Source organism: Phytophthora sojae, assembly GCF_000149755.1.
Source record: "Phytophthora sojae unplaced genomic scaffold PHYSOscaffold_12, whole genome shotgun sequence".
Lineage (NCBI taxonomy): Eukaryota > Oomycota > Peronosporomycetes > Peronosporales > Peronosporaceae > Phytophthora > Phytophthora sojae.
In genome coordinates, this window is record NW_009258126.1 from 886,423 (window position 1) to 913,461 (window position 27,039).

At 52.7% G+C, this 27,039-nt stretch overlaps 5 protein-coding genes across 5 annotated transcripts; 1 reads left to right on the forward strand and 4 right to left on the reverse strand.

Moving 5' to 3' along the window:
* Positions 1-4,389: 4,389 nt before the first annotated feature.
* On the reverse strand, positions 4,390-5,040 carry PHYSODRAFT_410648 (hypothetical protein; the record flags this gene model as incomplete). The annotated part of the gene is made up of 1 exon (XM_009538715.1): positions 4,390-5,040. A coding segment is annotated over one exon (651 nt), but the record flags the coding sequence as incomplete, so codon positions are not given.
* Positions 5,041-9,979: 4,939 nt separating this feature from the next.
* On the reverse strand, positions 9,980-10,417 carry PHYSODRAFT_319298 (hypothetical protein; the record flags this gene model as incomplete). The annotated part of the gene is made up of 1 exon (XM_009538716.1): positions 9,980-10,417. One exon carries the CDS (start codon positions 10,415-10,417, stop codon positions 9,980-9,982), a length of 438 nt encoding a protein of 145 aa, XP_009537011.1.
* A 2,749-nt stretch (positions 10,418-13,166) lies between these two features.
* Positions 13,167-16,271, reverse strand: PHYSODRAFT_306618 (hypothetical protein; the record flags this gene model as incomplete). The annotated part of the gene is made up of 7 exons (XM_009538717.1): positions 13,167-13,839; positions 13,904-14,156; positions 14,252-14,398; positions 14,554-14,753; positions 14,907-15,162; positions 15,249-15,454; positions 15,625-16,271. 7 exons carry the CDS (start codon positions 16,269-16,271, stop codon positions 13,167-13,169), a joined length of 2,382 nt encoding a protein of 793 aa, XP_009537012.1.
* Positions 16,272-18,359: 2,088 nt separating this feature from the next.
* PHYSODRAFT_306619 (hypothetical protein) lies at positions 18,360-19,187 on the reverse strand (the record flags this gene model as incomplete). Its single annotated transcript, XM_009538718.1, has 1 exon — positions 18,360-19,187. The coding sequence occupies one exon, from the start codon at positions 19,185-19,187 to the stop codon at positions 18,360-18,362; it is 828 nt and encodes a 275-aa protein (XP_009537013.1).
* Positions 19,188-19,591: 404 nt separating this feature from the next.
* PHYSODRAFT_306620 (hypothetical protein) lies at positions 19,592-20,939 on the forward strand (the record flags this gene model as incomplete). The annotated part of the gene is made up of 4 exons (XM_009538719.1): positions 19,592-19,745; positions 19,890-20,167; positions 20,270-20,393; positions 20,425-20,939. The coding sequence occupies 4 exons, from the start codon at positions 19,592-19,594 to the stop codon at positions 20,937-20,939; spliced, it is 1,071 nt and encodes a 356-aa protein (XP_009537014.1).
* Between the last annotated feature and the right edge of the window lie 6,100 nt (positions 20,940-27,039).

Genomic DNA, 27,039 nt, shown 5'->3' on the forward strand with positions numbered 1-27,039 from the left:
GATACCAGCCCTAAGAGACCCCCAACATACAAACACCTTTTTACATGCATACAGTCCAAACTAACGACATTTGACGGGAAAATAGCCCACCGGAGCGAAGCGGAGGTGGACGGCCCTTACTACTACGCCGAACCACATAACTACCACCGCGGTGCTCGGCTTTGTGGTCGTGTTAACAAATTGCACCGATGTTGACGCGGTTTACAACATATTACCGTATGGTGTACCTTACTGCATACATGTACATCTACTGATAATAACTCTTACGCGGGGTTATGATATCAACCACAGTACTCCCGCCGACACAGATACACTTCTAATCCCCACAATCGATATTAAAAACATTTTAAAAAGATAAAAGCCCACCGAAGCGAAGCGGAGGTGGGCTGACCTTACTACTACGCCTAACCACATAACTACCGCCCGCGAACTTCGCGGCGAAGCGGGCGGCGCTCGGCTAATTCTAACAACAACTAATAGAGAGACCCTCCAGTGGAGTGCAGTCTCCGTTATCAGTAGGCTATAGTATGCAATACTTAACTCAAGTGAACTACACTGGGCGATAATGCCTGAGAGCAAAGCTTCAACTGCGACAGGAGGCAACAGGAACACGACCGAACCCACTGCCGGGTCACAATACTTCACACTCCCACTTCGTATTGCTTGACTTCTCGCGAGCCAAAGTTGTGCTTGACGCGCGCAACTACTCGCTGACCGGCACGGGCAACACGTTCAGGCGCTGGCGCAGCTTGCAAAACTGCTGCGGTCCGAGTGGCTTCGTAAAGATGTCCGCGATGTTGTCCTCGCTCGGACAGTACTTCACCTCGAACACATCCCGCTCCACAAAGTCTCGGATCTTGTGAAACATCAGATCCACGCTTTTGACCTTGTAGCTGCTGCTTACTTGCCCAATCACTTGAATTGCAGCTTGGTTATCGTCATAGAGAACCGTCGGCTGCGTCGATATGACCTTCAGCTCCTTGAACAAGTTGAGCGTCCACATCACCATGTTGGAGCACTCACTAGCAGCCACGAACTCGGCGCAGCACGTGTCGTCCGTCATAATAGACTGCTTCTTGCTCTTGTAAGCAAAAGTGCAACCATTCAACTGCCGTACAAATCCTGTGATCGATCGACGGTCATCTTTTTCATTCCCCAAGTCTGCATCTGCAAAAGCGACCAATTGCATCCCAGGCGACTCTGGCTTGAACCAGACCAGGCCAAACTCACGCGTACCCTGCAGGTACCGGAGGACGCGCTTGGCCAACACGAAGTGCTCCTTCGTGTAGCAGTTGAGAAACTTGCCGAGCGTCCGCACGGCGTTCGCGATATCCGGCCGCGAACAGCAAACCAAGTACTGCAATGAACCCACAATACTTTGATAACCAACATCCGGATCCATGTTCACACATACAGGCTCCTTATCCGAATCTCCCGGAAGCTGGAAGTTTCCCTTGGCCTGCGGAGTCGGCACCGCCTTACACTTGGCCATCTTAAAACGCTCGAGCAGCTGGTCAATGTAACCACGCTGCGAGATAGACAGCATCTTCCCCGGAACGTACTTGATCTCCATGGACAACAAGTGGCTGACCTCACCAAGGTCTTTGATCTTGAACTTCTTCTCGACCTCACTGAGCACCAGCTCCGTGTTCTCGCAAATACTTGTCCAGCATTTGATACCATATCCGTGGGGCCTGCTTGAGACCGTACAAGCTCCTCAGTAGCCGACACACTCGCCCAGACCCATCATCGAAGATGTCGGGCTGCTCCATGTAAATCTCACAGTCAATGGGGCCATTCAAAAATGCCGTGACAAAATCAACATGGCGGACCAGCAATCCATAGTCCAATGCAAGCAGGAGCACCAGCTTCACTGCCCTGCACTCACCACCGGAGCGTAGGTTTCCCAGTAGTCCAGCCCATATTTTTGTTGACACCCTTTATTGTGATACGAGCACGGGGTCGGACCACCTCACCTCGGGCATTTCTCTTGCGAACAAACACCCACTTGCTCTTCAGCACCTTGGCTCCCTTCGGCCTTTCCACTAATTCCCAGGTGTTGTTACGAATGAGCTCACCAAACTCGTTGTACAACGCTTCCACCCACTTCTCTGCATCCGGAGCATTCAATGCAGCATCCGTGGATGTTGGCTCCAGCATCGAGTTGACTGCTTGGATAACCAGACTCTCTGGGAGCTCAATGTCATAATCACAGTAGCGAACATTTGGCTTGCGAATGCGCGTCGAGCGTCGAAATGATGGCCCTGCACCGGTGTCCTCCTCCTCATCATCATCTTCATCATCACTACTTGACGACAGAACTGCTTCTCCCACTGAGCTCTCGGCCCTCTCCACCGGTTCACTGGAAGCGACAACTTCATCACTCTCTGCAACATCATCTCCGTCTTCGTCTTGGTTGTCATCAACAATTTGGCAACTCTCTCAAAGAAACTGAGCGACGACGGTTAAGTACGCCCTCAACTTCCTCAGAGTCACTTTCGTGCTGATCCTGATCGACAGCCGCCAAGGCTTCACTCGCTTGCTGCGGCGCGCTCGCAGGCGACAGCTGGACAGCAGCAGGGGCTGCTTCCGCTGGAGGCTCACTCCTAGGTTCAGACACAGGCAATCCCATGCTGACGGAGTCTGCTCCACCACTGCACGCGAGTCATGACCATCAACCAAAGGCACCAGACGTTGGCGCTTTGCAGGAGGGGCAGCCAGCTCATCATGAGTCACTGCAGCCATAACCGGGAGACGTACGAGCGGGATAACATCAGGAAGGACATTGCGACCACGTTGATAACGATTCGCAATCAGGTGCTCTACACAAGAGCGCTCAACAGTCCAGCCCTCATCAAACTCCACCGAACGACGCTCTTCGATATTTCCAGTCCTTAAATTCAACACCCGAACGCTATCCGAGTTCTTAGGAAAACCCACAAACATACCCAGCTTCCCAGGGTTCTCCAACTTGTTGGCTCGCAGCTTCTTGGGAGTGAACACATGCACAATGCATCCCCACACTTTCAGCAATTCAACATCCGGACGCTCTCCGAATCTCCGTGCGTAGGGTGTCTCTCCACCAAGAGCGCTTGACGGACTCACATTCACAACCTCTAGAGCATACTTGAAGGCCGCACCCCACAGACTAGACGGCATGTTGGCGGTCGTCAACAGACTCCGGACCCTCGCCATCATAACGCCGTTCATTTTCTCGACAAGGCCGTTCTCCTCTGGACTATAAGCATTCGTCCACAAGAACTCTATTCCTCTCCCCCGGAGGAATGCTTTCATCTTGTTGTTGACCAACTCTTTGTCTTGGTCCGTAGAAAATACCTCGATGCGATGACCCTGCGCTAGCAGCCATTCCAGGTGCGAAGTAACCACTGCTCGTGATTCTTCCTTCGCTCGCACGAGGAAGCCCCATACATATCGCGTAGCCTCATCCTGAACCAGTTGGAAATGCTAGTATCCATTGTACGTACTCACGCCAACAGGACCAAAGTCTGACATCAACGTCTGGTATGGGTCCATTGCTCGTCGAGTTAGAGTTTTCTTGTACGACATACGCTTCTGCTTAGAAGCGATGCAGGTCCAGCACTTCTCGTCCCGACCACCGGTACAGTCTGCAGCACTACCGAGTCCATCAAAGCCAACAGCAGCTCCTTGCGTTACCATTTGACGCAAAGCAGGATAATTGAGGTGAGCAAAGCGCATGTGCCAGCGCTCAAACTCTTTTGCCCTCGCCGCACCTGCTGCACTCAGATTTGTGGCAGCCGCAGTTGTCACCGCACGCACCTCTCGGGTTTCTGCTGGTCTTGCCTGAAGTCGATACCGGCCCCGGGTCTTCTTCAGCTGCACCTTCGAACCATCTTTCGTCAAAGTGCAAACCCGATTGCCATTATTCTGCGTAAAGTCCAGCTCCCATCCACTCTCTTCAAGTAGATGTGAACTCAGCCGATTATCGGGGCCAGTCGGTGTGTGAACAACTCCAGACAATGTCAACACTTCGTCCTTTTGAGAGGTCACACTCATTACTTGAAGACTTACATCCCCAATCATGCGTTCGCCTTTTGGCTGTCCATCAAAAGCTAGGAAGAGATGCTCTCGGTCCGTCCGTGAATTGTCCAGCAACTTTAAATCAGTGCACACATGTACATCGGTCGCCGTATCCAACACCCACTCCATGACGCGAGGCTTTCGGCGTCGAGGACCAACCACAGTCGCTCCAATCTTGCGCTGTGTCAATGCATCAATGGTCCTCACGGCCCCGCCACCATCACCGCCCTTTTTGTTTTGAAAACGCTTGGCTTCCATGCCAGCGTACGGCTTCTGATTCTGCGGGCCGTCGGTCTTCTTCGGGTTTGGACAGTGTGCGCGGATGTGATCCAGCTCGCCACAATTCCAGCAGCCGTCATTCTTCTTACCACTACGGGATTTGCCAGGGGCGTCCTTGCCCTTTGCTTTGTATCTCCCCCGACCTCGCTGCTTCTTGCCTTTTCCAGCATTGACAGTGCCAGAATTGCCATTGCTCTGCTTGCCTTGATTATTGGCGGCCTTCTTGGCCGAACCAATGCTGCGAGGCATTTCCTCCCCCACTTTCTCGTCGAGGTCCTCCTCAGCAAGTAAGGCGTTCATCACTTGCGCAGCAGTAGGTGTCATCTGCTGTGCTCCAGGCAAAGCAAGTGCAGCATAGTGGCGAGAGAACTGGCGAACTACTTCGCGGTGCGTACGGGTCACATTGGCGAGCAGGATTTCAGCAAACTCCTCATCACTAATGACCTTGCCATAGTGAGACAGATCTCGCCGCTGTAGTTGCATCTCTCTCAACCAGCCACTCATATCCATATCACGAGTGTACTTGTTCGAGTAAAGCTGCTCACGCGCAAAGATGTAGTTGGCGAACTCACGTTTCGTCTGTTTATTCTCGAACCTTATCCACATCTCCCTTGCTGACTTCTCATGACAAATCATCTCTGCATCACCTTCCGGAACTCCACGCAGGATGGCTTCCCTCGTCGCGTTGTCACGAGCGTCAAACTCTGCTTGCCGGTTCACATCAAAGAGCGGGCAAACATCACTGCCATCGATGATGCCCCACAAACCCAAGCGAGTGAGATATGTCTGCAGCTTGTTGGTTTGTAGCTTGTGGTTGAGGGGGCAAATTCCGAAGTGAGATTAAATGTTATCGTCTCTCAAATTACTCTCTAGTCTTCCCCTCCTGCTTTCCTTCATGTTCTCCTTGTGCTCGTTGGTGCCTCTCATCAGACGGATTACTCCCGGGTTCCGATTGACTTGATCTCAGTATACTTGGGTCTCCCTGACCAGCCATTGGTATATCCAGAGCCCGGCTGCCGCCGGCTCTCCCGTCGCCGTCGGATCCTCCGAGTCATCGGTGGATGTGTCCACACGTTCTCCCCGTCCATGTGCATCTATTGGCGGTGCTCCCGAAGACTCATGAACACTCCCACTCGCCGCTAATGCTGCACGACCGTCCCGACGATTCCCCTTGCGCTGATCAGGTACTTGAGCCTCTTCGTCCCCAACGCCTTGGTAAGCATGTCCGCGAGCTGGTCCTCCGTCGGCACGTAGTTGACGACGATGAGTCCTCGGGACACATTTTCGCGGATGAAGTGATGCTTGATATCCACGTGCTTGGTCCTCGCGTTGTACCCAGCGTTGCTTGCGAGGGCGATCGCGCCCTGGTTGTCCTCCCATACTTGGGTAGCTGCCACTTGCTCGTGACCCATGTCCTTTAGCATGGCGCGGGTCCACAGCTCCTCCTGCGTGCACAGGCTCAGCGCCATGTACTCGGCCTCCGCCGAGCTGAGCGCCACCGTGCGCTGGTACTTCGACTTGAGGACCACCGGCGCCCCGCTAATCATCACCATGATGCCCGACACCGAGCGTCGGTCGTCAAGATTGCCGCCCCAGTCGGCGTCGGTGTACGCCGTCACCTCGACCTTCTTCGCGTTCCCATTGTAGGCGATGCCGATGTCTCGGGTGCTCTTCAGGTACCTGAGCACGCGGATGGCAGCCTTCCAGTGCTGCTGCCCGGGGTTCTCGAGGAAGCGCGACAACTGGGTCACGATGTACGCCACATCAGGTCTGGTGCACGTTGTAATGTACAGCAAACAGCCAATGAGTGCTCGGTAGGGCTTCGCCTGCATTTCCTCACGTTCCTTCTGAGTCATCGGCGACTGAGTCTGCGACAACTTCATGCCCGACTCGCACGGGTTCACCACCACCTTGGCGTCCTGCTGGTTGAACCGCTTCACCACATCACCAATGTATCGAGTCTGCTTGATCATGAGAGTCTTCGCCGATGAGTCATGGTCGATCTCCATACCGAGGATAAACTTGGCCTCGCCCACCTCCATCATCTTAAACGCATTCTTGAGCGCCACCTTGACTTCCTGGATCTCGCTGCTCGTCTTGGCTGCGATGATCATATCGTCCACGTACAGGCAGACGTACACGAACCTGCCCTTCTCGCCCTTGACGTATGGACACTGGTCACCGCCGCAGCTCCGAAATCCGATGCCCACGAAGACTCGGTGGATGGTCTTATGCCAGGCATTTGCCGCCTGCTTCAAACCATAGATCGCCTTCTGCAGCCGACACATCATGTTCTTCGCGTTGATGATTCCGTAGGGTACCTCCATGTACACGCGCTTCATCAGCCCGCTGTTGAGAAAGGCGGTGTCCGCATCCAGCTGCTCGGTGATGTACGCCTCGGCCACCACAACCGACAACACCACTCGGATCGAGTTCATGTTGGCCACGGGCGAGTACGTCTCGAAGAAGTCCACGCCATACTTCTGCTTAAACCCTTTCGCCACCAGGCGGGCCTTATACGGGATGACTCGGCCGTGCTCGTCGCGTTTCTTTGCGAACACCCAGCGATAACCGATCGGTCGAGCACTCGGTGTCCGACGGACCAGCGTCCATGATCCGTTGTCCGCGTGTGCCTTGAGCTCCGCATTCATTGCCTTCACCCACTCCGACGACTCGTCGCTCTGCATGGCCTGCTGATACATGGTGGGTGCGTCATTGGCATCGCCGACGTCTGCGGCGTAGGCCAGCACCGCCTCAGCCAATAGGCTGTCTTCGTCCACCCTGGGTCGCTTTAGAGACGGTGGCCAGAAGTGATCATCGTTGTCCGAGTCATCGGGACCATCTTCTTTCGACTCCTCGCCGTCTGCGGAACCATCTCCAAGCAGTAGTACCGGTTCTCGGGCGCGCCGGGTCCGTTCCGGCTCGGGGTGGAAGACCATGTCATCATTCAATACCGGTGTCGCGAGTTGTTGATACGTTGTTAGCTCCTGCATGGATGGCTCCGATGTCTCTACCTTGTGTATCTCCGTGTCCTCGACGGTCTCTTCCACTGATTCCATCGGCTCGTCGGCGGCAGGTCGTTGTATCTCCTCGGGCAGTGCCGCATCCTCGACATCTTCCGTCAACTCCATGACCGGCGAGTTCTCGCTGGGCGACGTGTCGTAGATGCCGTTCACCTCGCGCTCGTCCAGCTTTACCGACCTGGCCACCTTCACCTTGTTCGACTCCAAATCGTACACTCGGTAGCTTTTTGAGTCATCGGCGTACCCAAGAAACATACATTTGAAGCTCTTCGGCTCCAACTTGGTGCGTCGCGACTTGTCGACATGGGCGTAACCAATCGACCCGAAGACTTGAAGATGGTCCAGCCGAGGCTTCGACTTGAACGTCAACTCGTACGGAGTCTTGGTCGGGTGCATACTGTTCGTCGACCGGTAGATCAGGTAGACAGCAGTGCTGACCGCCTCTGCCCACCATATCGAAGCCACGCCCTTGTAGTGTAGCATGCTTCGAGCCTTCTCCATGATCGTGCGGTTCATCCGCTCCGCCACGCCATTCTGCTGGGGGCTATACGGGACCGTCTTCTGATGCATAATCACATTCACCCGGCAGATCTCAGTCATCGGCGTGTTCACGAACTCAGTGCCGTTGTCCGAGCGCAGGCATTTAATGCGCTGCCCCCACTGGTTCTCGTACAGCTTCATAAACGACTTGAACTTGGTCACGACCTCGCTCTTCTTGGTCAAGAAGTACGCCACGAAGTGTCGCGAGTAGTCGTCGACAAAGGTGAGAACATACCTCGCTCTGCCCTTGGACTTCGTCTTCATAGGACCCATCACGTCCGTATGAACTAGTTCCAGCGGTCGAGTCGTCGCCGACGTCGACCGCGACAGGAAATGTGCGACCGTCTGCTTGCCCTTCATGCATCCTCCGCACAGGATCTTTGTCTGCTGTTGAGTCGTCGGGAGACCGTCCGTCGCCTCGCGGGTCTTCGCCATAGCGTCTCCGTTCAAGTGTCCCATACGAGCGTGCCATAGCTCCCACTTTCGGTCGACTCCCGAGTACTCGGTGTAGTGCGCCATGTCCTGCTGGCAGTCCAGCAAGTACGCCTTGCCAACCTTCTTCCCCGAAGCGATCGCCTTCGTCTTGTCCCAGATGACGCACGACTTCCGCTGGAACTCGACACTCATGCCGCGTTCAGCCAACCTCCCAACCGAGAGTAGTCGCCGGTCGAGTCCGGGGATGTGGAGCACCTCCACCATCTTGATGCGCTTGCCGTCGACGCTCATTAGGCGCACCGACCCTTTCCCTGCCACGCGGATCGTCTTCCCGTCCGCGATTGTCACATACATGTCCGCCGACGACTCGTTGTACTCGAACAAGTCATCGCGGTGAGGCGTCATGTGAGCCGTCGCCCCACTATCGATCAGCCAACCCGCTGATGGATTCTCCGCCACAGCGAACACCGAGTCTTCGGCGATGTCTCTATTTACCTTTTCCGGGCAGTCCCGCTTTATGTGGCCCACTTGGTCACAGTTGAAGCACTTGCCCTTGAAGCCACCGACCTTTCGTCCGCCGTTGCGCTTGCGGTCGAATGCCTTGCCGCCCTTGCCGAACTTCCCGTTCTGGCCCCTACCTCCGATCGAGGTAGCCTTCAATGCGCGCTCCGTGGTCTCCTTCTTCTCTTGCCGCTCGTACTCCTTGAGCAGCTTCTCCTTCACCTCGATGAGGGTCACGTCCTTCGAGTTCACGACGATGGATGCGATCAACTCGTACTCCGCCGGCAAGCTGCTCAGCAGGATGACGAGTTGTAGGGAGTCATCGAGGGGCTCTCCAAGCGTCTGAAGGCCCACGATGGGCTCGTCGAACTTGTCCAGGTGCTTCGCCATCGTCGCACCGTCCTCCATCTTGAACTCGTGGAGCCGACGAGTCATCGTGACCCGATTATGCATCGTCGTCCGGTTGTAGAACTCGCGTAGAGTATTCCAGGCTTGGATAGCCGACGTCGCCGACCGAATCTTCGTGTGGTGTTCCACAGCTACGCCTTGAGCCATCAGACCGAGCGCCTTCATGTCGTTGAGCATCCAGGCTTCCGTCATCTCCGTCGGGTCCTTCAACACTTGGACGTGCGCCAGCAGCTCCTTCCTCGCTAGCGTCATACGCATCGCGAACTCCCAGTGGAAGTAATTGTTACTTCCCAGGATGGCTTCGGCCTTCTTGCTGGACGTCGTCATGTCGGTCGTCGGGGAGGGCTTGAGCTTGTTGCGGCTGTTAACCTGTTGGTTTGTAGCGTGTGGTTGAGGGGGCAAATTCCGAAGTGAGATTAAATGTTATCGTCTCTCAAACTACTCTCTAGTCTTCCCCTCCTGCTTTCCTTCATGTTCTCCTTGTGCTCGTTGGTGCCTCTCATCAGACGGATTACTCCCGGGTTCCGATTGACTTGATCTCAGTATACTTGGGTCTCCCTGACCAGCCATTGGTATATCCAGAGCCCGGCTGCCGCCGGCTCTCCCGTCGCCGTCGGATCCTCCGAGTCATCGGTGGATGTGTCCACACGTTCTCCTCGTCCATGTGCATCTATTGGCGGTGCTCCCGAAGACTCATGAACACAGCTGCACTGCATAAAGATCAAAACTGCTCTTCATAACAGGCGGCTTGTTCGGGATGTCTTTGATTCCAGGCACTCCACCTCCAACATGACACACAACAGGAGCACTTGCTGCTGGTACGGCAGCAGGATAACCATATCCATACATCGTATGTACCCTGAAGGCGTAACCCCGTAACCAGCCGCTGCTCCAGACAGCATCGCGGTGTTCATGCCAGCCATTAGAGGTGTCGTGCATGGAATTCCATTGTTCGTCACACTGGGGAACGTGAAACCTCCAATCATACTGCTCACGGCCGACGTAACCACTCCAGCAGGCACCGTAAGCGGATCCACCACACCACTTGTCGCCGTAGCCATGCTGGTGCTCGTCAAACTACTTCCAACCGTAGTTGCCACAGCGTTCGTCGTAGTCGTAGTCGTGCCCGCAGCTGACGTAGCCACGGCACTCGTCGGTTGTGACGTTGCCATCGGGTGGCTGGCAACTGAAGCTTAAGAGCGTTGGCCCTCAAAGCTTCTCGCGCTTGGGCTCAGTACCTGTGACGATAAGCGCAGAAGACCACGACACACTGCTCGCCCACTCAGCGTATTTGGGATTGCGAGAGAACCGCACCCGAGTGCAGTCTCCGTTATCAGTAGGCTATAGTATGCAATACTTAACTCAAGTGAACTACACTGGGCGATAATGCCTGAGAGCAAAGCTTCAACTGCGACAGGAGGCAACAGGAACACGACCGAACCCACTGCCGGGTCACAATACTTCACAGGCCCCACCCCAAAGCTGCCGAAGGCGGCACCCGCGTGCGTTCTAGGGCCTGCCCTACAACTATGTACTAATAGCACGGCGAGTAGTGCACTGAGCCGACGAGGCGAACGGAACGGGGGCGATTACGTCACCCCCGCCGTGACGCTTGGCTACATATTAACCTCTACGATACTATTTGGTCCACCGCGTAGTAGCAGCGATAGCAGAGCCCGCCCAAACATATAATAGCACTGCGAGTAGTGCATAGTGGCAGCGATAGCTGGAACTACTTAGTATAGTAGCAATGCAGCGAGCTTGGTTAAATGTGAAGTTACAGTAAGCGATAGCCGCGCATAGTTAGTTATAGCAGCATGTAGTCAGCGATAGGAGCGCATAGTCAAGCGATTGGAGCACGTAGTAAACGATCGGAACGTACAGTTATCGATAGTAGCACGTAGAAAGCTATAGGAGCACGTAGTAGGTGATAGCAACAACGTTGTAAGCGATAGCAGTGCGCGTACATGTAGAGCAAGAGGTGGATAAACTATTTACAGCGCGCCCAGCCTTTTTTTACTATACTATTTTTTGGGGATAAGCACATTATAGCAACCGAGGCCACTACGTGTACATATCGGTAGGATAATCTGTTATGGGGATAGTAGATATTTTAAGTAAACTGAGGGTGTTATTGTGTATGTAGTTCATATGACATGCCAGCATTATTGGGCCGTGCATACCTGTATGCTAATTGCATGGGACGGAATTAGCATAGCGCACGGACCACGTAAAATTATTGGCGTTTGCAGAGGGACGATGTAGCAAGATAAATACACGGAATGTTTTTAAAGACGATTAGCACTTTATATAATGCTGAGTACAGGAACAGCGAAGCGCATACTTTGATTGTTATCTGGGCTTATAGCCTGATTACAGGCTGTACTTACTAAATGGCATAGCCTACGAACCATATAATAGAAACTATGGTAGTGCGATAATGTGATAAAACAACACGTATACAGACTTTACTGACCACACCGTCGATAGCAACATCTACCCCGCCACAGCAAGTAGTAGCTCATGCCAATGCTTATTTCAACTACGTTTACTACAATGGCGACTTTGTAATCGTATTAACTAATTGTGTGTATGTGGACCCGGTTTACAACAGAGTACCGTACAAAATAGAATGTTTAACCTTGCAACATGCAACTACTTATAGACACCCTGATGTAGGTCTAGCGGTGGAATATTTACGAAGCTGATACCAGAAACGTTACTCTACTGATAGTACTTTCAACCTTTTTTATACCTACGCACAACGAAATTCGAACCTTTTATAGTGGATAAAAGCCCACCGGAGCGAAGCGGAGGTGGGCGGCCCTAAATACTACGACTAACCCCAAAACCTTCCGCCGCGTAGCGGCGGCGCTCGGCTAGTCCTAAGAATCAATCAGAACGACGTTGTCCGTCGGTCACAGAAATCGTCACGCTTATTCACTAAGTACGAATTCCACTAGCTGCCGAGCCCAGCGAAGGCGACCCCACCATAAGATATTGCGGGGCTGCAGAACCCGCCCCGGCCTCTATTACTAGCCTGACTTTGAGAGTAGTGCATCTAGCCGATGAGGCGAACAACGGGTCCACTACTGCCATAGCGAAGCGTACGTAACCGGAGCGAGCATAGCGAGCGAAGCGCCAACAAACAAAAAATTCACTGCCGCGTAGCGGTCGTGATCGGCTAGTCACTACCCATACTCATTAACCACTTCACTGTAAAAATGTCTGGTCTAAGCTGGAGAAATTCGTGGCGAGAGAACGATGGTGTAAGAGGTATGTAGCGTAATCCCTGTACTGTTTCAACGCGAGATGTTCCAACGAAGAGGTGCGCAAATTGACATGGTGGTGCAGGCTGTGTTTCTTGTAGGAACACGAGTATCCTAAGGATCGTTGCTCCTTTCCATACGGTGCTAGCGAATGCCAAATCAACTGCATATTGAATGTAGCGAGGTGGTTTCATCGAAGTGCTTCTCGAGATGTGCGAAAACTTGACTTTGTCATTGTCAGCTTTGATTCCAATTGGAGTTATCACTCGACGTTTGTACGTTTCACCTGCACTGTTTGACATCATTGCTGTTTCCAAGTTCAAATGATCAGGCCAGTGAAGCCCATTCACTTCTTCTCCAGATGGAGTTTTGACTTCGTGGCGATTTTAAGGGCCGAGTGTATATTTTGGCCACCAGGTAACAGACAAGCTCCGGCTCCAGTTGGACAAGTGTTTATGACGTGGACGCCTCGAGCCTCCGAATCCGCTTGAATGCGTCGGATGACAAACGATTTTCCAGTCCCACCACTCCCGTGTAGCAATGTTAGCGACTAAGACCTCTTTCCATGCACAGCGTCCATGACTTCATTTACAACCTGGTCTAGCACTTGGTATTGGTCGTGGTTGAGTGTCGTGGGTGACATGAAGGTCTTCTACGTAGGTTTATCGCCACAGTAGCCACTATTTCGGCTTTCACTTCCATCCACTGTCGAGGGCGGTGGTAAGGTGTGTATCTGCTTCGCGATATCAGCTAATCGAAAGGGATTGTTTGTTGCATTCTTTGTCGATTCCTCGCTAGACGTATTCCCGACCAGCTCGTTGCCACAGTACCCCAAATCGTTTCCACAACGGCCAGATATTCTTTTTGTCACAGTTTCACGCATTGATTCAGGAATCGTTTTCCAAAATCGATCTCTTGGAGAGCGGATTTTGACTTGGACATCTGGTTTGTAGTGCGTCGTCAAGCTTAGAAGCTGAAAAGCGTCCTCGTCATTTGTAATAATTCCAAGGGCTTCTGCACAACCAATTGCGGACCCAGTAGTTTCCTGCGCTGTATTTTGTTCTGTAGCCAGTGTATCATCTGAGGAGAGCCCATTCCAGTAGTTGGCATTCCGAGCACGCCATGCTGAATAAGTGCGGCCACTATTTTCATTACGATAGCCGCGCTTTAGAAGATTCGAAATCGAGCGAAAGCGCTGGCGATTAATTAGCGATGCTTCACGGGTACCCCAGCACTTGAATAGGGATCGAAGACCATCAGCCGATGGTTCAAACATTGGCGCCCTGGTTTGAAGATCCCAGGGTGTGTATGTGCCAATGATTGCCCTGTACGTAATAGTAGCTATGTTAGAGACGAGTAAAATAACGCGAACCTTGAACTACAACGTACTTGGCGAGGGTGTCCATCTTTGCTTCTGATTTCAATGCCGCTTGATACGTCGGAAGAGGGGGACCTCCAAGCATCAGAGCCATAATTTTTGTTCGTATACAACCCTCGTAGTGTGGATACAATGGGTGGCTCGATGCAAACGAAAAACCAACTCTGTGGGGCCTTCCTCGTTGAATAGTCACATCTTCATCGTTGGAAGAGGACATAACTTTGCGGATATCCACAATTGATTCAAACTCAATTGGTGACAGCTCTGCAAAATGCTTTCCACGATCGCGGTATGACTCCGCTTGAGTAAGAAAGACGACCTCGCTACCCCCCACCCCCGAAAATTGCGTGCGTGCATACTTCGATCAGTACTAGAATCATCTTCGTCAAATATGATTTCAGCCTGCTCGTCTTGTTCTCCATCGAGTACATCAATTATCTGCTGCAGTTCGCACTGAATACTTTGACCTTCAGTTGAACTCGTATCTGGAGCGACCACGGCTCTTGCTGCAATTTCTCGTAAATAGCCATGCGGGAAAATATACCAAAATGAGTCAGACGGCAGCAATGATGAGTTCTCGAGTAGAGCGTACACCATTAAGGCGTGGGGCCATCATGTCCTCCGTTAAACGCATTTACCGTTCTCGTTGCGAGGTATTGACCTTGGCGAATCGGTAGGTGACTGTCTTCCGCGGTACTCCCGTGCTCTTCAGCGTACGTTATTGCCGACATCATTGCACTTGTGGTGGATTTGAGCCCACTTGTATCATTAGTCATATATTGTCGCTGATATTCATTCACAACCTCGCCAGCATCTTTAGATGCCAAAACAGATGAATTCGTGTGACTTCCTATAAGAGCGCTTAAGATATGGTTAGTTTCGACAACCATTTTATCCCGCTCTGGCCGATGTTGTTCCCAGGTAATGGGTGGGTCAAGGTGGGGGCACACCAATTGCCAAATCGTAACCACTATCAATCGCCGCGAGAGGTTTTTCGGAGACGGGAAAGCTCACAACTTTGTCTCTTTGTGCTTCGTACCAGTACCCTCGCGTATCAATCTCAACTCAATCGGTCTTGTATCGTCCTCGAAAACTCCCGCGGGTCGGCTAAGGCGGCACCTAAAACGTCCTTGCTTTCCTTTTAGGCAAGTGGCAGAGTGGCGGTGAAAGTTTGTGGCAGCAGCACAACGTTCTGCCACTAGCTTAAACCGGTTGTATGCCGTTTGCGCCGACGGAACCTCCATTTCACAAGGCCTCAACAACGTCGAGGCTACAGATGCAGTAGTGTCAGCAGAACGTTTTAGGCACTCCTCTCGATATTGTGCGTTGCTAGCGATAGTTGCGTGTGCGACACACTGTCCAACCAACGTGCTGCTTTTTCACAAAGCCGAGGAGACGGGATTAATCGTGTAAGCAGCTCCAGCGACCACGTAGAGTTGTAGACAGTCATATGAGCATGAAGTCGACCATCGTTTTGCGGCTCCACAACTGCACCAAACGCAGCTACCTTTCCAAATGCCCCAGCCTCCCGCTGATCGAAATCTCTACTAACTCGAGTTGAACTACTTTCATCACCCGCAAAGTGTCTCGTATAGCATTTTTAAGCCTGGCTGTAAACATTTGAGCTGCGAGAGCAGGAAATTTTGCAGATACTGATAAGCGCATACGCGGTGATCGACGAAGTTCATACGGAAGATCATCCCACGCGCAGTTTGCACGCGAAAACACACACTCTGGTTGATTCCACTGCTTCAATTTGCGGAGTTGCGCTATTCGATGTAATCGAAGATCGTCATGCTCACGAGGCACCAAAGTAGTCCAGTGGTGCGCAAGTCCGTATCGACAGCTGAGAGCAGCTAGGTTGGGCCGAGCTGAAGCGATTTCGAAGGGAGAAAAGGGAACTGGTTCGCCGACGATGGATAGCACTCGAAGTAACTGCGCGTTGAGCATTTTCGCGCTTGTTGACGTTGGATTGCTCTGCGCGTCGAGCAATTGTTGCTTGAATCCATCATCATTCGCTAGTTTCGCCAATTTAAGAAGAGCTTTGCCATGTGTAACACAGACATACGCTGCCTTCCGTACGGCGGCGAGACGCTGTTTCTGGTTGAAAAGCGTTGCCACAAATACAACATCTTCTTCAAAACGACCGTCATAGTACTTGAAAAGGTGATCGACGAGATGCTTTGGCATCGCTCCCTTCGGCAGGATATCACCTCCTCTTAGGAACAGCGTCGAAAATGCGCCCGCAAACAACTTTCCGTTTGCGTCCCATTCCACGACGGGTTCAGCTGCGCGTGTTATTGGGATTGTGTAGTTTGCTTCGCAATCAGAGGACTCGCGATGGTTTGCTCTTGTTTGGCCTGAGAGAAGGTCAAACATTGCGTCGACAACACAAACACCAGATTCATCCAACGATCTTCTCAAGGGTGACTTCAGTACAGCCGCCTTCTCTTGTATCACGTCCACTGCCGCAGATGAGGTTCCGTTTACATCGTCGTTGTTGTTGGTGTCTTGAGAAACATAATAAAGACGCTTTGCCGAATCCGATGCCTCCACAACAGCATTTTCTCGAATTTGTTTTTCCAATTCTCTTAGTGCCGCACGTCGGCGCCACGAACTATCCTTGGAAATATCGTCCTCCAGCCAGTGAGAGTGCGTTTTTTTTTCAAGTACAGAAAGCCAGCGAAATATGGAATCTTCGGGGACGGAAATGTGACGAGACTGAACGAGGTTTTACCTCAAACGGTCATCACCTGTCTACTGACCCGCCTGAATCCGCCATTCTGATTGGCCGAGACTGAAACCGGACCCGGCTGTACACCGTGCGACAAGATCTGAGCTGGAATTCGGCTGTGTTCCGCGGAGCGAAGTCCGCTCAAGCCTAGGATGGGCCCTTCAGGCCTGGAAGACTGCGTTCAGATGAAAAACCCTGAACGCACTCGATCTGTCCAGGCCGCCCCCGTCCTTAAGGGGGTTGACACATTGAGGCCGTCGAAAACGCCTGCACGAACGTATCGTGTACGGTGTCCCGCCTCGCCTAGGCCCTGAACGCACATCGAATTCGTGTACCCGGAGCTCAGCCCCCCAGTAAAGTCGAGTGCATGGTGTCCAAACCGCTGGCCACCCGGAAGAAGTCCCGCCAAGTGCCCCACGACCTAGTGAAGAGTCAACCTACCCTTGGACGCAAGGCCTTGGATATGATTTCAGCCTTGGACACAAATCGCCTTTGGACGCAAACCTTGGACGCACTGCGTTCAGGCCTGCTGACTCTGAAACCGGGTTTTAAGGAATGCAGGTTCAAGGGAACCTTGGCCGCATGCGGCCAAGGTTTTTCAAGAGCCAGTCATGCAGAAAGACATGGGCACATTGAAGCTGAGCAAGAATCCAGTGGAGATTGTCTACGTCAACAGTTCCAGTATACTTAAGTCAAGATATTCGCCAGACGCGTGGCGAAGAACACAGAAGAACACAGAAGAACGCTACGAGAGAGATACCTTTACACAAAAAACCTAGCGATAGTCTCGCAGATAACAATCAGTGAGTTCGGTTTACCCCCTACTGCGCAAGTCGTCGAGGAATCGGGTCCGCTGTCTTTAAGGACAAGGGCAGTGCGGAGCTCCCCACACACATTCAAGTCCAGTTACGTGAGGATCAGTCTGCTCCGGCTGCTGAAGTGATCCACGTATTCCATTTCCCAGTTGGACCCATTGCGTCGAGGTAAGGGTGGTGTCCCATTTCATGTTAACGATTGATATCTCGGGTGGTTTGGTAGCAGTTGCCACCGAGAATAGTTTGATTGACTACGTTTAGGATGGGATTGTATTTGGTCTGTATATTTCCCTCATCTGAGGGTGGTGCGCCTGTGAAAGTGCGTTCAAGGTTGACCAGTACCTTCATCGCAGATTAGTTGACTGGTGTACGCCCACCGCCCAAGGGTCTAAGAATAAGTGGCGGCTGTGTGTTTGTGTATAACTCTGCATTTGTATTGGTTATCTGAAGGTGGTGTGTATTTCTGGGGTTCTAACTTGTGGTGGTAACCCTGATCCTTCGCCCACGCTTCGAGCTTCGGTCATTTCGGAGAAGTGCATTCAGACAAGTGAACGTTACGCTCAACGAACTCAAGGCTTTCAATCCCACAGACAACTCACCGGGTGGTCGTTCCAGTCTCCCCGAAGATAAACGACACCGATAGGGATTCACAAGGTGCCACGGCACCCTGGCCGCATTTCCCCCCAGAACCTGCGTTCAAGGAAATCTGCGTTCAGGGTTTACCTTCCCGAAAAGTATCTCATATACCTTTTCTGGGCTGCCGTTATACACCTGGGCGTAAAAGGTTTCACCGACCTCGTCACAGAAAACAAGTTTTGAAAACGGTGCTGCTCAACACGCCATTGCTCTTCTGGTCCAACAAACGTCACCCGAGGAATGTAATCCATATCCGTATGAGGTAGCGCCTTCGAACACTGACTAGGACCATTCGACGGAAAGCAAATAATGTGCCCTGTCATGTGCTTGCCAGACCCAAAAGCGGCGGACTGGAGATATGCAATTGGTTGCAACTTCGTTGAGCTGAGGAAGATTACCACTTCTACCATAGTCATGACCACAAGCGATACTAAATGGCGAGCTCCGCGGATTTACTGCGCGCGTCTTGCATAGCACAACCTCATCATCACAAACTACCAGATCCGGATTTATGTAGAGCAGGTTCCCATTGCTCACGACAACTTGGCAATACTCGTTCAAGATACCATCAGGAACTCCACCATACCACTCTTTGCGTTCTTGTGGCGTTGCCTTAAACGTTACTGGCAGCTCCGACAGCTTCATTCGCATGGCGCAGGACTCTGTATTCGTGATGATTTCGCAGCACAATGCACAAGCAGCAATATCCCCCGGTATATCTTGCTGCACGGATTGTTGGCACCGAATAGCTTCTTCTTGGCCTGGTGGGTCGTCTAAAACCCTTAGAAGCCGATCTTCCACAGTAGGCTGGGCTTCTGAAGTACGGCCGTTCCGCTCACTACCCCGTTCTCCGGGGTTACCATTGGGAGGTCTTAAGTGTTCATCGTTGTGAGCGAAAGCGTCAGGATGCTGAGCGCAACAGTGAAAATACGCCAGGGCAAGTCGTGGAGGGGTGCTAAAGCCCTGCCCGTCACGCAACGTTTTCATGTCATTACTTGATAGAGTCGTGGCATCCAGAATGCGATCCAATAGCTCTGCAAGTCTTGCGGTTCGATTCTCGCGCAACACTTGAGCTTTTCTTGCACGTTTCGGTTGAAGGCCCGTTTTCATCTCCAGGTTGGCATCGTTTGCGTTCCGTTTAAGACCAGATACAGGAGCCGAAACTGGAGCTGTTTGCTATTCTTCCGCCACAGCTTCACGAAACTGTTGAAGTTGGCGCGCACGGCTACGCCGCTGTTGATCCGTTTGAGATGGAGCTCGTACGCGATAGGAGTGCTACTGCTGCGCTTTCATGTTCGCCTTGTCGTAGCACGTTTTGAAATGGTGTTTGAGTCCATGAACTTCAACTGAAACGGTAGGTCGACCAAATTACCAATTGGTACTGTATTTTGACAAATGTTTGAGTATGTGCATTATGCGAAAGAGCCCACGTCGGACTCTTCGAGACTTGCCTAACGGTGTCGAGACTCTCTCATTTGAGTGCGAGAACTCACTTCGACTATTGCGCTTGAACAATGTCACGCCATCCTATTCGCGATATTTCTCCAGTGCTGGGCGTGCCATGGGAAGTTGTTGCACGCATCGCGTTTCTGTCTCCAGTCCGGCAGTGGTCGAATGCAAACGGAAGAGGCCATGTGATGAATGCAAAGCTTGTTGACGCAGAGGAAAGTCGAATTTGTGCCTGAGCATTTAACAATGACGCCAAGAATTTGGCTACAATCTTGCGTGGTGACGGCGTCTTCTTGTTCGCTGGTGGAATAGTCAGAAAAGCTGCGCGTGGATTTGGCAAGCCGAACCACACGTAGGAAATAGTCTTGGCTTCTTCTGCTAGCTTGACTCCGGTTGAAGATGATGACTCCATTGAACACGTGTACTACGCTTTCACAACTATTCGCGACTTCGCTCATGCTGATGTGCACGCACAAGCTGACATCCTCCCAATGATTATGGACGTCGGTGTTTTGGATAGTGTTGTTGACCGCAAAGATGGGGTTCAAGTCAAGCGAGAGCTAAAGCTGACAGATTCGTCGAACGTGGAGATTGTTTGCACTCTGTGGAATGAGTTTGCAGAGGTAGACTACACACCAGCCGTACGCGTTCCGGCAAGTGATGGTGAATGATTTTCGGGATCGACGCTGTTGTACACAATGGTCGTCCCGAATCCCAACTTACCTGAAGTGATCACTCTGCAGGAGTGGTTCGACGATACTCGAGGCGGGTTCAGTGTTCCTATCAGCCTAGTGGATTGCAATGTTACTTCACTGAAGGACGTAGCATCGCATCCAGAGGGCACATCTGTCAGCGTCATCGGCGTCAGTGCGTGTTGATAAGCCGGACGACGTGACAGCGAAGGACGGGAGGATTCTACGCAAACGCACGGTGGCTCTGCAAGACATGAGCGATACTGATGTTGAATGCACACTGTGGCTAGCAGAAGTTGACAAGGTCACGTCGGAACAACCAGAGAGTGTGCTGTCGCTCGAGAACGCTAAGGTTGTTATCTACGGAGACTGCCGCGTGGCCACGAGCGTGAAGACATTGGATTTGGTTGATCCAGCAATCCCTGCCTGCTTCGAGCTAGTACGATGGTACACCACACCGCCCAATGTTTCCGCTGATGACGATGATAAGGGGAACAAGTCTACCATGACTGCAGACCAAGAAAAGCAGTCCACCTCTCCCAAGCAACTGCAAGTTGCTACTGATGCAGCACTGGAGCACTCGCTCAGAGGTTCAATTGGAAATGTGGAGCCCGCAACCTTGCGCAGCCATTCTCCGCAAGCGACACCAAGTCCCATCGCCGCAGATGACCCTGGCACTTCGAACAAGAAGCCGAAAAAGCGGGAGCCTAAAGGTGGGTAAGAGCAAGTGTCCGAAAGTGTCACCATGAGGTGAAGGGCATTGCGAGCGGAAATTAACAGAGCTTAAGGTTCGACATGAGGTGGGCATGCAAAGCTGGTGAACGGGCGCCTTTGTCAGTTTGGTGATTTTCGTGTTGACGCACTAGGAGCAGAGATCTACTGGGCTTCTGCACATGCATTGTTTTTGTATTAATTCAATCAACACATGTTTACCACTGGCCTTGCATATCCTTGCACTGCTGACTTGCCACTGAGAGTGGAAGGACGGTCTATTGTCCCTAAGTTGCTGCATATAGAGAACGTGCCAGGCAAAAGAAGCTGGCCCTCTGAACTACGAACTGGACATAGCCTTCGCGTTAGTCTTTTCCTTCCTCCCGACACCTCTTAGAGCTTCCAAAAACGTTTTTCGCTCTTTAGATATTTTTTGTAACCTCGCTAATTGCGGTTTCGATGTCTCCGGAACGTTACCTGTAACTGGGAATACGCTGTGTGACGAATTAAAGTTTGCGAGGCTGGTAAACCAACAACCTGGTCTCCCACGATAACCTATTTTGTAGACTCAAATGCTGCTAGTGTGCCCTTCGATGATAAACCTAGACCTGACCGTGTCGACACACCTCCACGCGTCGCGAACCGCTGTGCGCTAATTTAATTGGTTCCTGGCTGAGGCGAGTATAAAAAAGCTGAGATCGAGGGCTTTTCAATACTGCCTCAACTTGCTTCGCTTGTGTATTGGACCCCAAGCTATATTCGTTTTATGTGGTTGACTCGCCAATCGGCCCCTAATTGGCCGTCCCCTTATGTGAACGCTAGCTTTGTCGATGCGACATGTGTACATAGACCGGCAACTACACATCTGTGGCGTCGGTGAAATCGGGTTCGGGGAGCGGCCTGAAGTAGTCAAGAGGCACACCGTTTAGCGTTTAGTCGGCGAGGATGTACCACCGCCAGATGTGGTTAACTATATCTTCGCGTGACCGCGACGCGAGTGCGTCGGAGCGTGTTTGCCTGACCCACACGAAGGCGCTGTAGAACGGGCAGATGCTCGTGGCCACATGGTACAAAGATCCAAGCAAAGCGTGGAGATCCGATTGTAATAAACCTCGGGCATGGAAAGTACGAGCGACGAGGGCCCGCGCCTACGCTATCGTTACGGCGGGGGGGAGGGGCATTATGGCGAGTGTCAAATACTTAATCAACTACCTTTTGCATCGGTCCTGATGGCGTGAAACTGTCCATGTCCAACGCTGCAGGAACCATGTCGGCCGTCATTGCGTAGTGATGAGGTCGTTCAACACCGCAGTTGTAATGGGCCTACCTTGGCTTACTACTACGGCATACACGTATGCGCACGTGTATGAGGAAGCGTAGGTGTCTTTTACTTGAGTTAAGTATACTCGAGATCCACGAGTATACTTTAAACAAGATAAAGACTCCAAGTAGCGGGTTTTGGTAAAAGATGAGAACTGCTATTTGTGTTTTTTATGTTTCTGACTTCCTCTAAATGTAATATTTTAAACAAGGAATCTGCCAACGGCTGGAGGACAGAATTTCAATGCTCTGCATGCCACTCATTGGCTAAAAGATGCTGCTCTCAACCAATAGGAATCCTAAGTCTCTATAGATCACCCGTCGTGGTGATCCTAAATGTATGTAGCCTTTGGTGTGTCTACACCAAGGACGAGAAATTCTTTCGAACCTCTAACAGACGTCGTGTCTGTTAGAGTTACAAGTGACTGTAGCCACTTGTGCGTGTAACCCCGTTACACCATCCCCCCGTCAAGGTTAGACGTGCCGGTCCCGGCACGTCAACTACCATCGACCGCTTGGTCAATGCGTGACGTTGAAGAGAGCGCGCTCGTAATGGAACGAGCGCGTCGAACTTGAAGACCGCTGGCGCAGCAGCGGAGAACCTCTCTGCTGCTGAGTAGCATGCGCGGCAACGTGCGAAGCGCGTCGCTGCCGCGGGGGGCAGGTACCTATGTCTGCCCTCGAAGTATCTTCGGGTGCTGCTGTTAACAGCAGCGCTTGCATTACGTTTCAGTGTGCAGCGCATGGTGGGCCTCACCATGTCCGGGACGTCTTCGAGCAAGCCGTTCCGCGGCTCCCAAGTATCTTGGTTGGGAGGGAATCCTCTCCAACGGATACGAAAACGAACTGGTTGCCTGTTCGTTCTCGGGATACTGTGATGAACAATCCGCTCAACAATCCATCGAGTTGAGCCGTGTGTATCACGAATCGGCGGCGGCGGTGGCGGAAACACACACCGTGTGTGGTCAACTTGGTGTTGACCCTGATCTCGTGTCTCCCCACGACCAAGTCCCGGTCGTGGAGTAGTTCCAGAGCGCTGTGTTCGGCGCTCTGAAGTATTCGCGGTTTGCGGCGGCCTCCCAGACCGCCTCGATCGTTCCGACCGAGCTGGACCACTAGCTCGACCCGCTGCTCCAGCGCGAAGTCGCGCTGGAGAGGACGATGGCTACCGCCGAGTCTTCTGCTTCCGTTCAGCCAAGCTAGGTAGCTCGTGCTGCAGGTATGGCTTCAGCCTTCCGACGTAGAACGTTGGATGGAGACGCATGCTAGACGGAATGTCTAGCGTGTAAGCATTGCCATGCCGTGCCAATACTGTGAATGGTCCAAGGACGCGCGGAGCGAGCTTGCTCGCCCCGAAGTCGGAAACCGCATGTTTAGGCAGGTTTCGCGTAGCTAACAAAACCAATGAACCCTTCTTGAATTCATTTGTGTTGCCCCTGCCAACATTGTCTGCGGTCAGCTTCTGTCGGTCGACAGAAGCTGCGATAGCATCCTGGGCAAACCGAATGACGGCTTGTCTGCGCTGCACGAAGTTGATTGCGTCCGAGCTGAACTCGTTCAGCTCGCTTCCAGCAGTAGGCCCTGCCTCTGCGTTGGTCTTCGTGGTGTCTGTGCCCTGCACAGACACGCTCTTCTTCTTCTTGTTCTTGTCAGTGTCTGTGTGCCCCGCACAGACACGTTCTTCTTGTTCTTGTTGGTGTCTGTGCCCCGCACAGACACGTTCTTCGTGCGCTTGTCGGCGTCTGTGCCCTGCACAGACGCGCGGTTCTTGGCTTTACTTCGTGTCGTTGCGGCTGAGACTGTGCAAGTGGCAGCGGCATTCTGCGGCTGCTGCGGTGCAGTCGGACATCCTCCCCCACTTATGGAAGGAGCCACCATCCCGAGTAGACTCGGGAGGCGTGGGTGCCTCATGGCATTCACGTAGAAGGGTGTATGCCCGGTCGAGACATGCACCGAGTTGTTGATGGCAAACTCCGCCATCGGCAGGCACTCGCTCCAGTGTTGGAACGAGTGAGCGTAGCTCTTAAGCACGTCTACGAGCACGCGGTTCACGCGCTCGGTCTGCCCGTCCGTCTGCGGATGGTCCGCAGTCGACATCGAAAGTTGACTCCCAAGAAGTGTAAACACTTCTTGCCAAAGGTGCGCAGTGAAGCGCGGGTCTCGATCCGACACAATGTCGATCGGCATGCCATGGTGTTTAAACACCATGTCGACGAACAGACGTGCAGTCTGCTTCGCAGTCACTTCAGCGGGTACCGCGGCAAGATGTACCATATTGCTGAAGCGGTCAACAAAGACCACAACGCCCGTGTTCCCCTGGCTGTCCGGGGGAAGACCGAACACGAAGTCCAAAGACATGGACTGCCAACACTCCCGTGGAGTTGGTAGTGACTGCAAGGGAGCCTGCGCGAAAGGCGCAGGCTTCACACGTTGACAAACCTCGCACGCACGGACGTACTTGCGCACCCATTTATACTGGTGGGCCCAGTAGAAGTCTCGCGTGAGAAGAAGGTATGTCTTCTCACGGCCCGGATGTCCCGCAGTCGGTGCATCGTGATACTCATACATGATCCTGAGTCGCAGGTCATGGTCATTGGGTACGACAACGCGGTCCGCGTTGTCGTCGACTGCACTGTAGAGTAATAACCCGTCGTGCACCCGGTAACGGTGTGCACGAGCACGAAGATGCTTCGGCAGCTTCTGACGAGCTTGGTCAGAAGGCGCTGAGCCGTAGGCCAGCAAGAGCTTCGCAGTGACGACGTCGGGGTGCTCGATCGCATGGCGTCAATGACATTGACGTCGGCATCAGTCGTGGCGTAGTCAGGTCGACGCGAGAGCGCGTCGGCCACCACATTGAGTCTTTCGGGTTTGTACTCAACCCGGAAGTTATACTCTGCGAAGAATGAGAGCCATCTCGCCATCCGTTGCGAGATGTGCGGCGACTTCACAGCCGTCCGCAACGACGCGTGGTCCGTATAGACCACGAACGGTTTGCTTCCGAGTAGATACACTCGGAACTTCGCGAGTGCGTACTTCATGGCAAGGAGCTCCTTGTCATGTACCGGGTAGTTGCGCTCCGCTGGCTTCAGCTGATACGATTGGTAGTAGACGACACGATCACGACCCTCGTGATCGTGCTGCATCAACGCACATCCGATTGCGAAGTCGGATGCGTCACACACAACGTGGAATGGGCGATCTTGGTCGGCCAACGCCAAGATCGGCGCCTCTGTCAAGCCCCGCTTGACTGCATCGAAGGCCTGCTGACACTCAGCAGTCCAAACCCACTCGGCGTCCTTCTTCAGGAGCTGTGACAGCGGGTGTATCATGCCCGCGTAGTCCTTCACGTACTTGCACAAGTACGTGGCCAAGCCAAGGAACTGCCGCAGTTCCTTGACGTTCGACGGCGTCGGCCACTCATTGATCACTCTGACCTTCTCAGGGTCAGGGCGGACACCGTTCTTCCCAACGAGACACCCGAGCACGGTTATCTCGCTCGCCCCGAAGATGCACTTCTTCAGGTTCGCATAGAGCTTGTGGTTGCGCATGAGCGCAAGCGGCTTCCGTAGATGCACCTTGTGCATCTCAACATCGCTCATCCCGTCTGCAGCCCGGCTGTGGACGAACACAGCGTCGAAGTAGCTCGTTGCGAAGTCGCGCACGGAGCGCAACAAGTGCGTCACGCAACTGTTGACGGTCGCAGGGGCGTTCTTCAGACCCTGCGGCATCACTAGCCACTCCCAGAGCATGCCGCTCGGCGTGCTCACTGCCGTGAGAGGGATATCGCTCTCACGCATGATGATCTGATAGAACCCATCGCGCAGATCAAGAGCACTGTAGATAGTGCTCCTGGCCATCGAATCGATGATAACATCTTTTCGAGGTATCGGCGTCTGCGCCGGTATCATCGCATCGTTCAGCTTGTTATACGCATGAACGATGCGCCAGTCGCCCTGTGGCTTCTTGACACAGAACGTCGGAGCACTGTGCGGGGACTTCGATTCCCGCACTTGCCCAGCTTTGCGACGACTTTCGAAGAAGTCGTCGATCGCTTTGACCTGCTCTCGCGGCAGTGGCCACTGCCGCGTGACACAGTACTTCGTGCCCGGCACCCCGTTGAAGCGGCCCACCCGACCCGATTCGCAAGCCGCCTTAATTTTCCCGGCTGCTTTCTTCCATTGCTGAGCGACTTATTCTTTGCGTGGTGTTCCTTTCGGGGCAGCTCTCCGTAAAAGTACACGGTGCACTGATTGACTGAGAACCCACTGTCGATGAAGTCAAGCCAGGTTTTTGTCGCTGTATGCGACAGCGTGTCGCTCGTACTGCTTGCGTCGTTTGCCCTGCCCGGTGGTGCGTGGGCGATCCGTGCTCTGTAGTCGCGTAAAGCTAGAATGCGATATGAGCGTCGAATTAGCAGCACGCAAAAAGGTAAACATAGTCAGTGCCACATGGTAAAAATACGACACTCTTATTGGCTAGATCACCCTGTCGCTAAGGATTAAACGTCGCCTAGGACTGCGAAATTACGGTATCTGGAGGCACGGTGCCCTATCCACGGCGCCAAATAATTCGCTTTGACATGAGCAATGCGGTACTGCTATACGATGTTAGTGTACCCCCCCCCCCTCTTATATTAGGATACTAAATGTGCCTTTCTCACGAAGATATGCGGATTCCAATAGCCATCTTAACGTACATTACTCCCAAATAAGTGCCTAAATATACGCCACCACGTCAAGAAAATATAGATAACAGTAAACACTTAGTCAACTCTGCGGCAAACTCCGGAC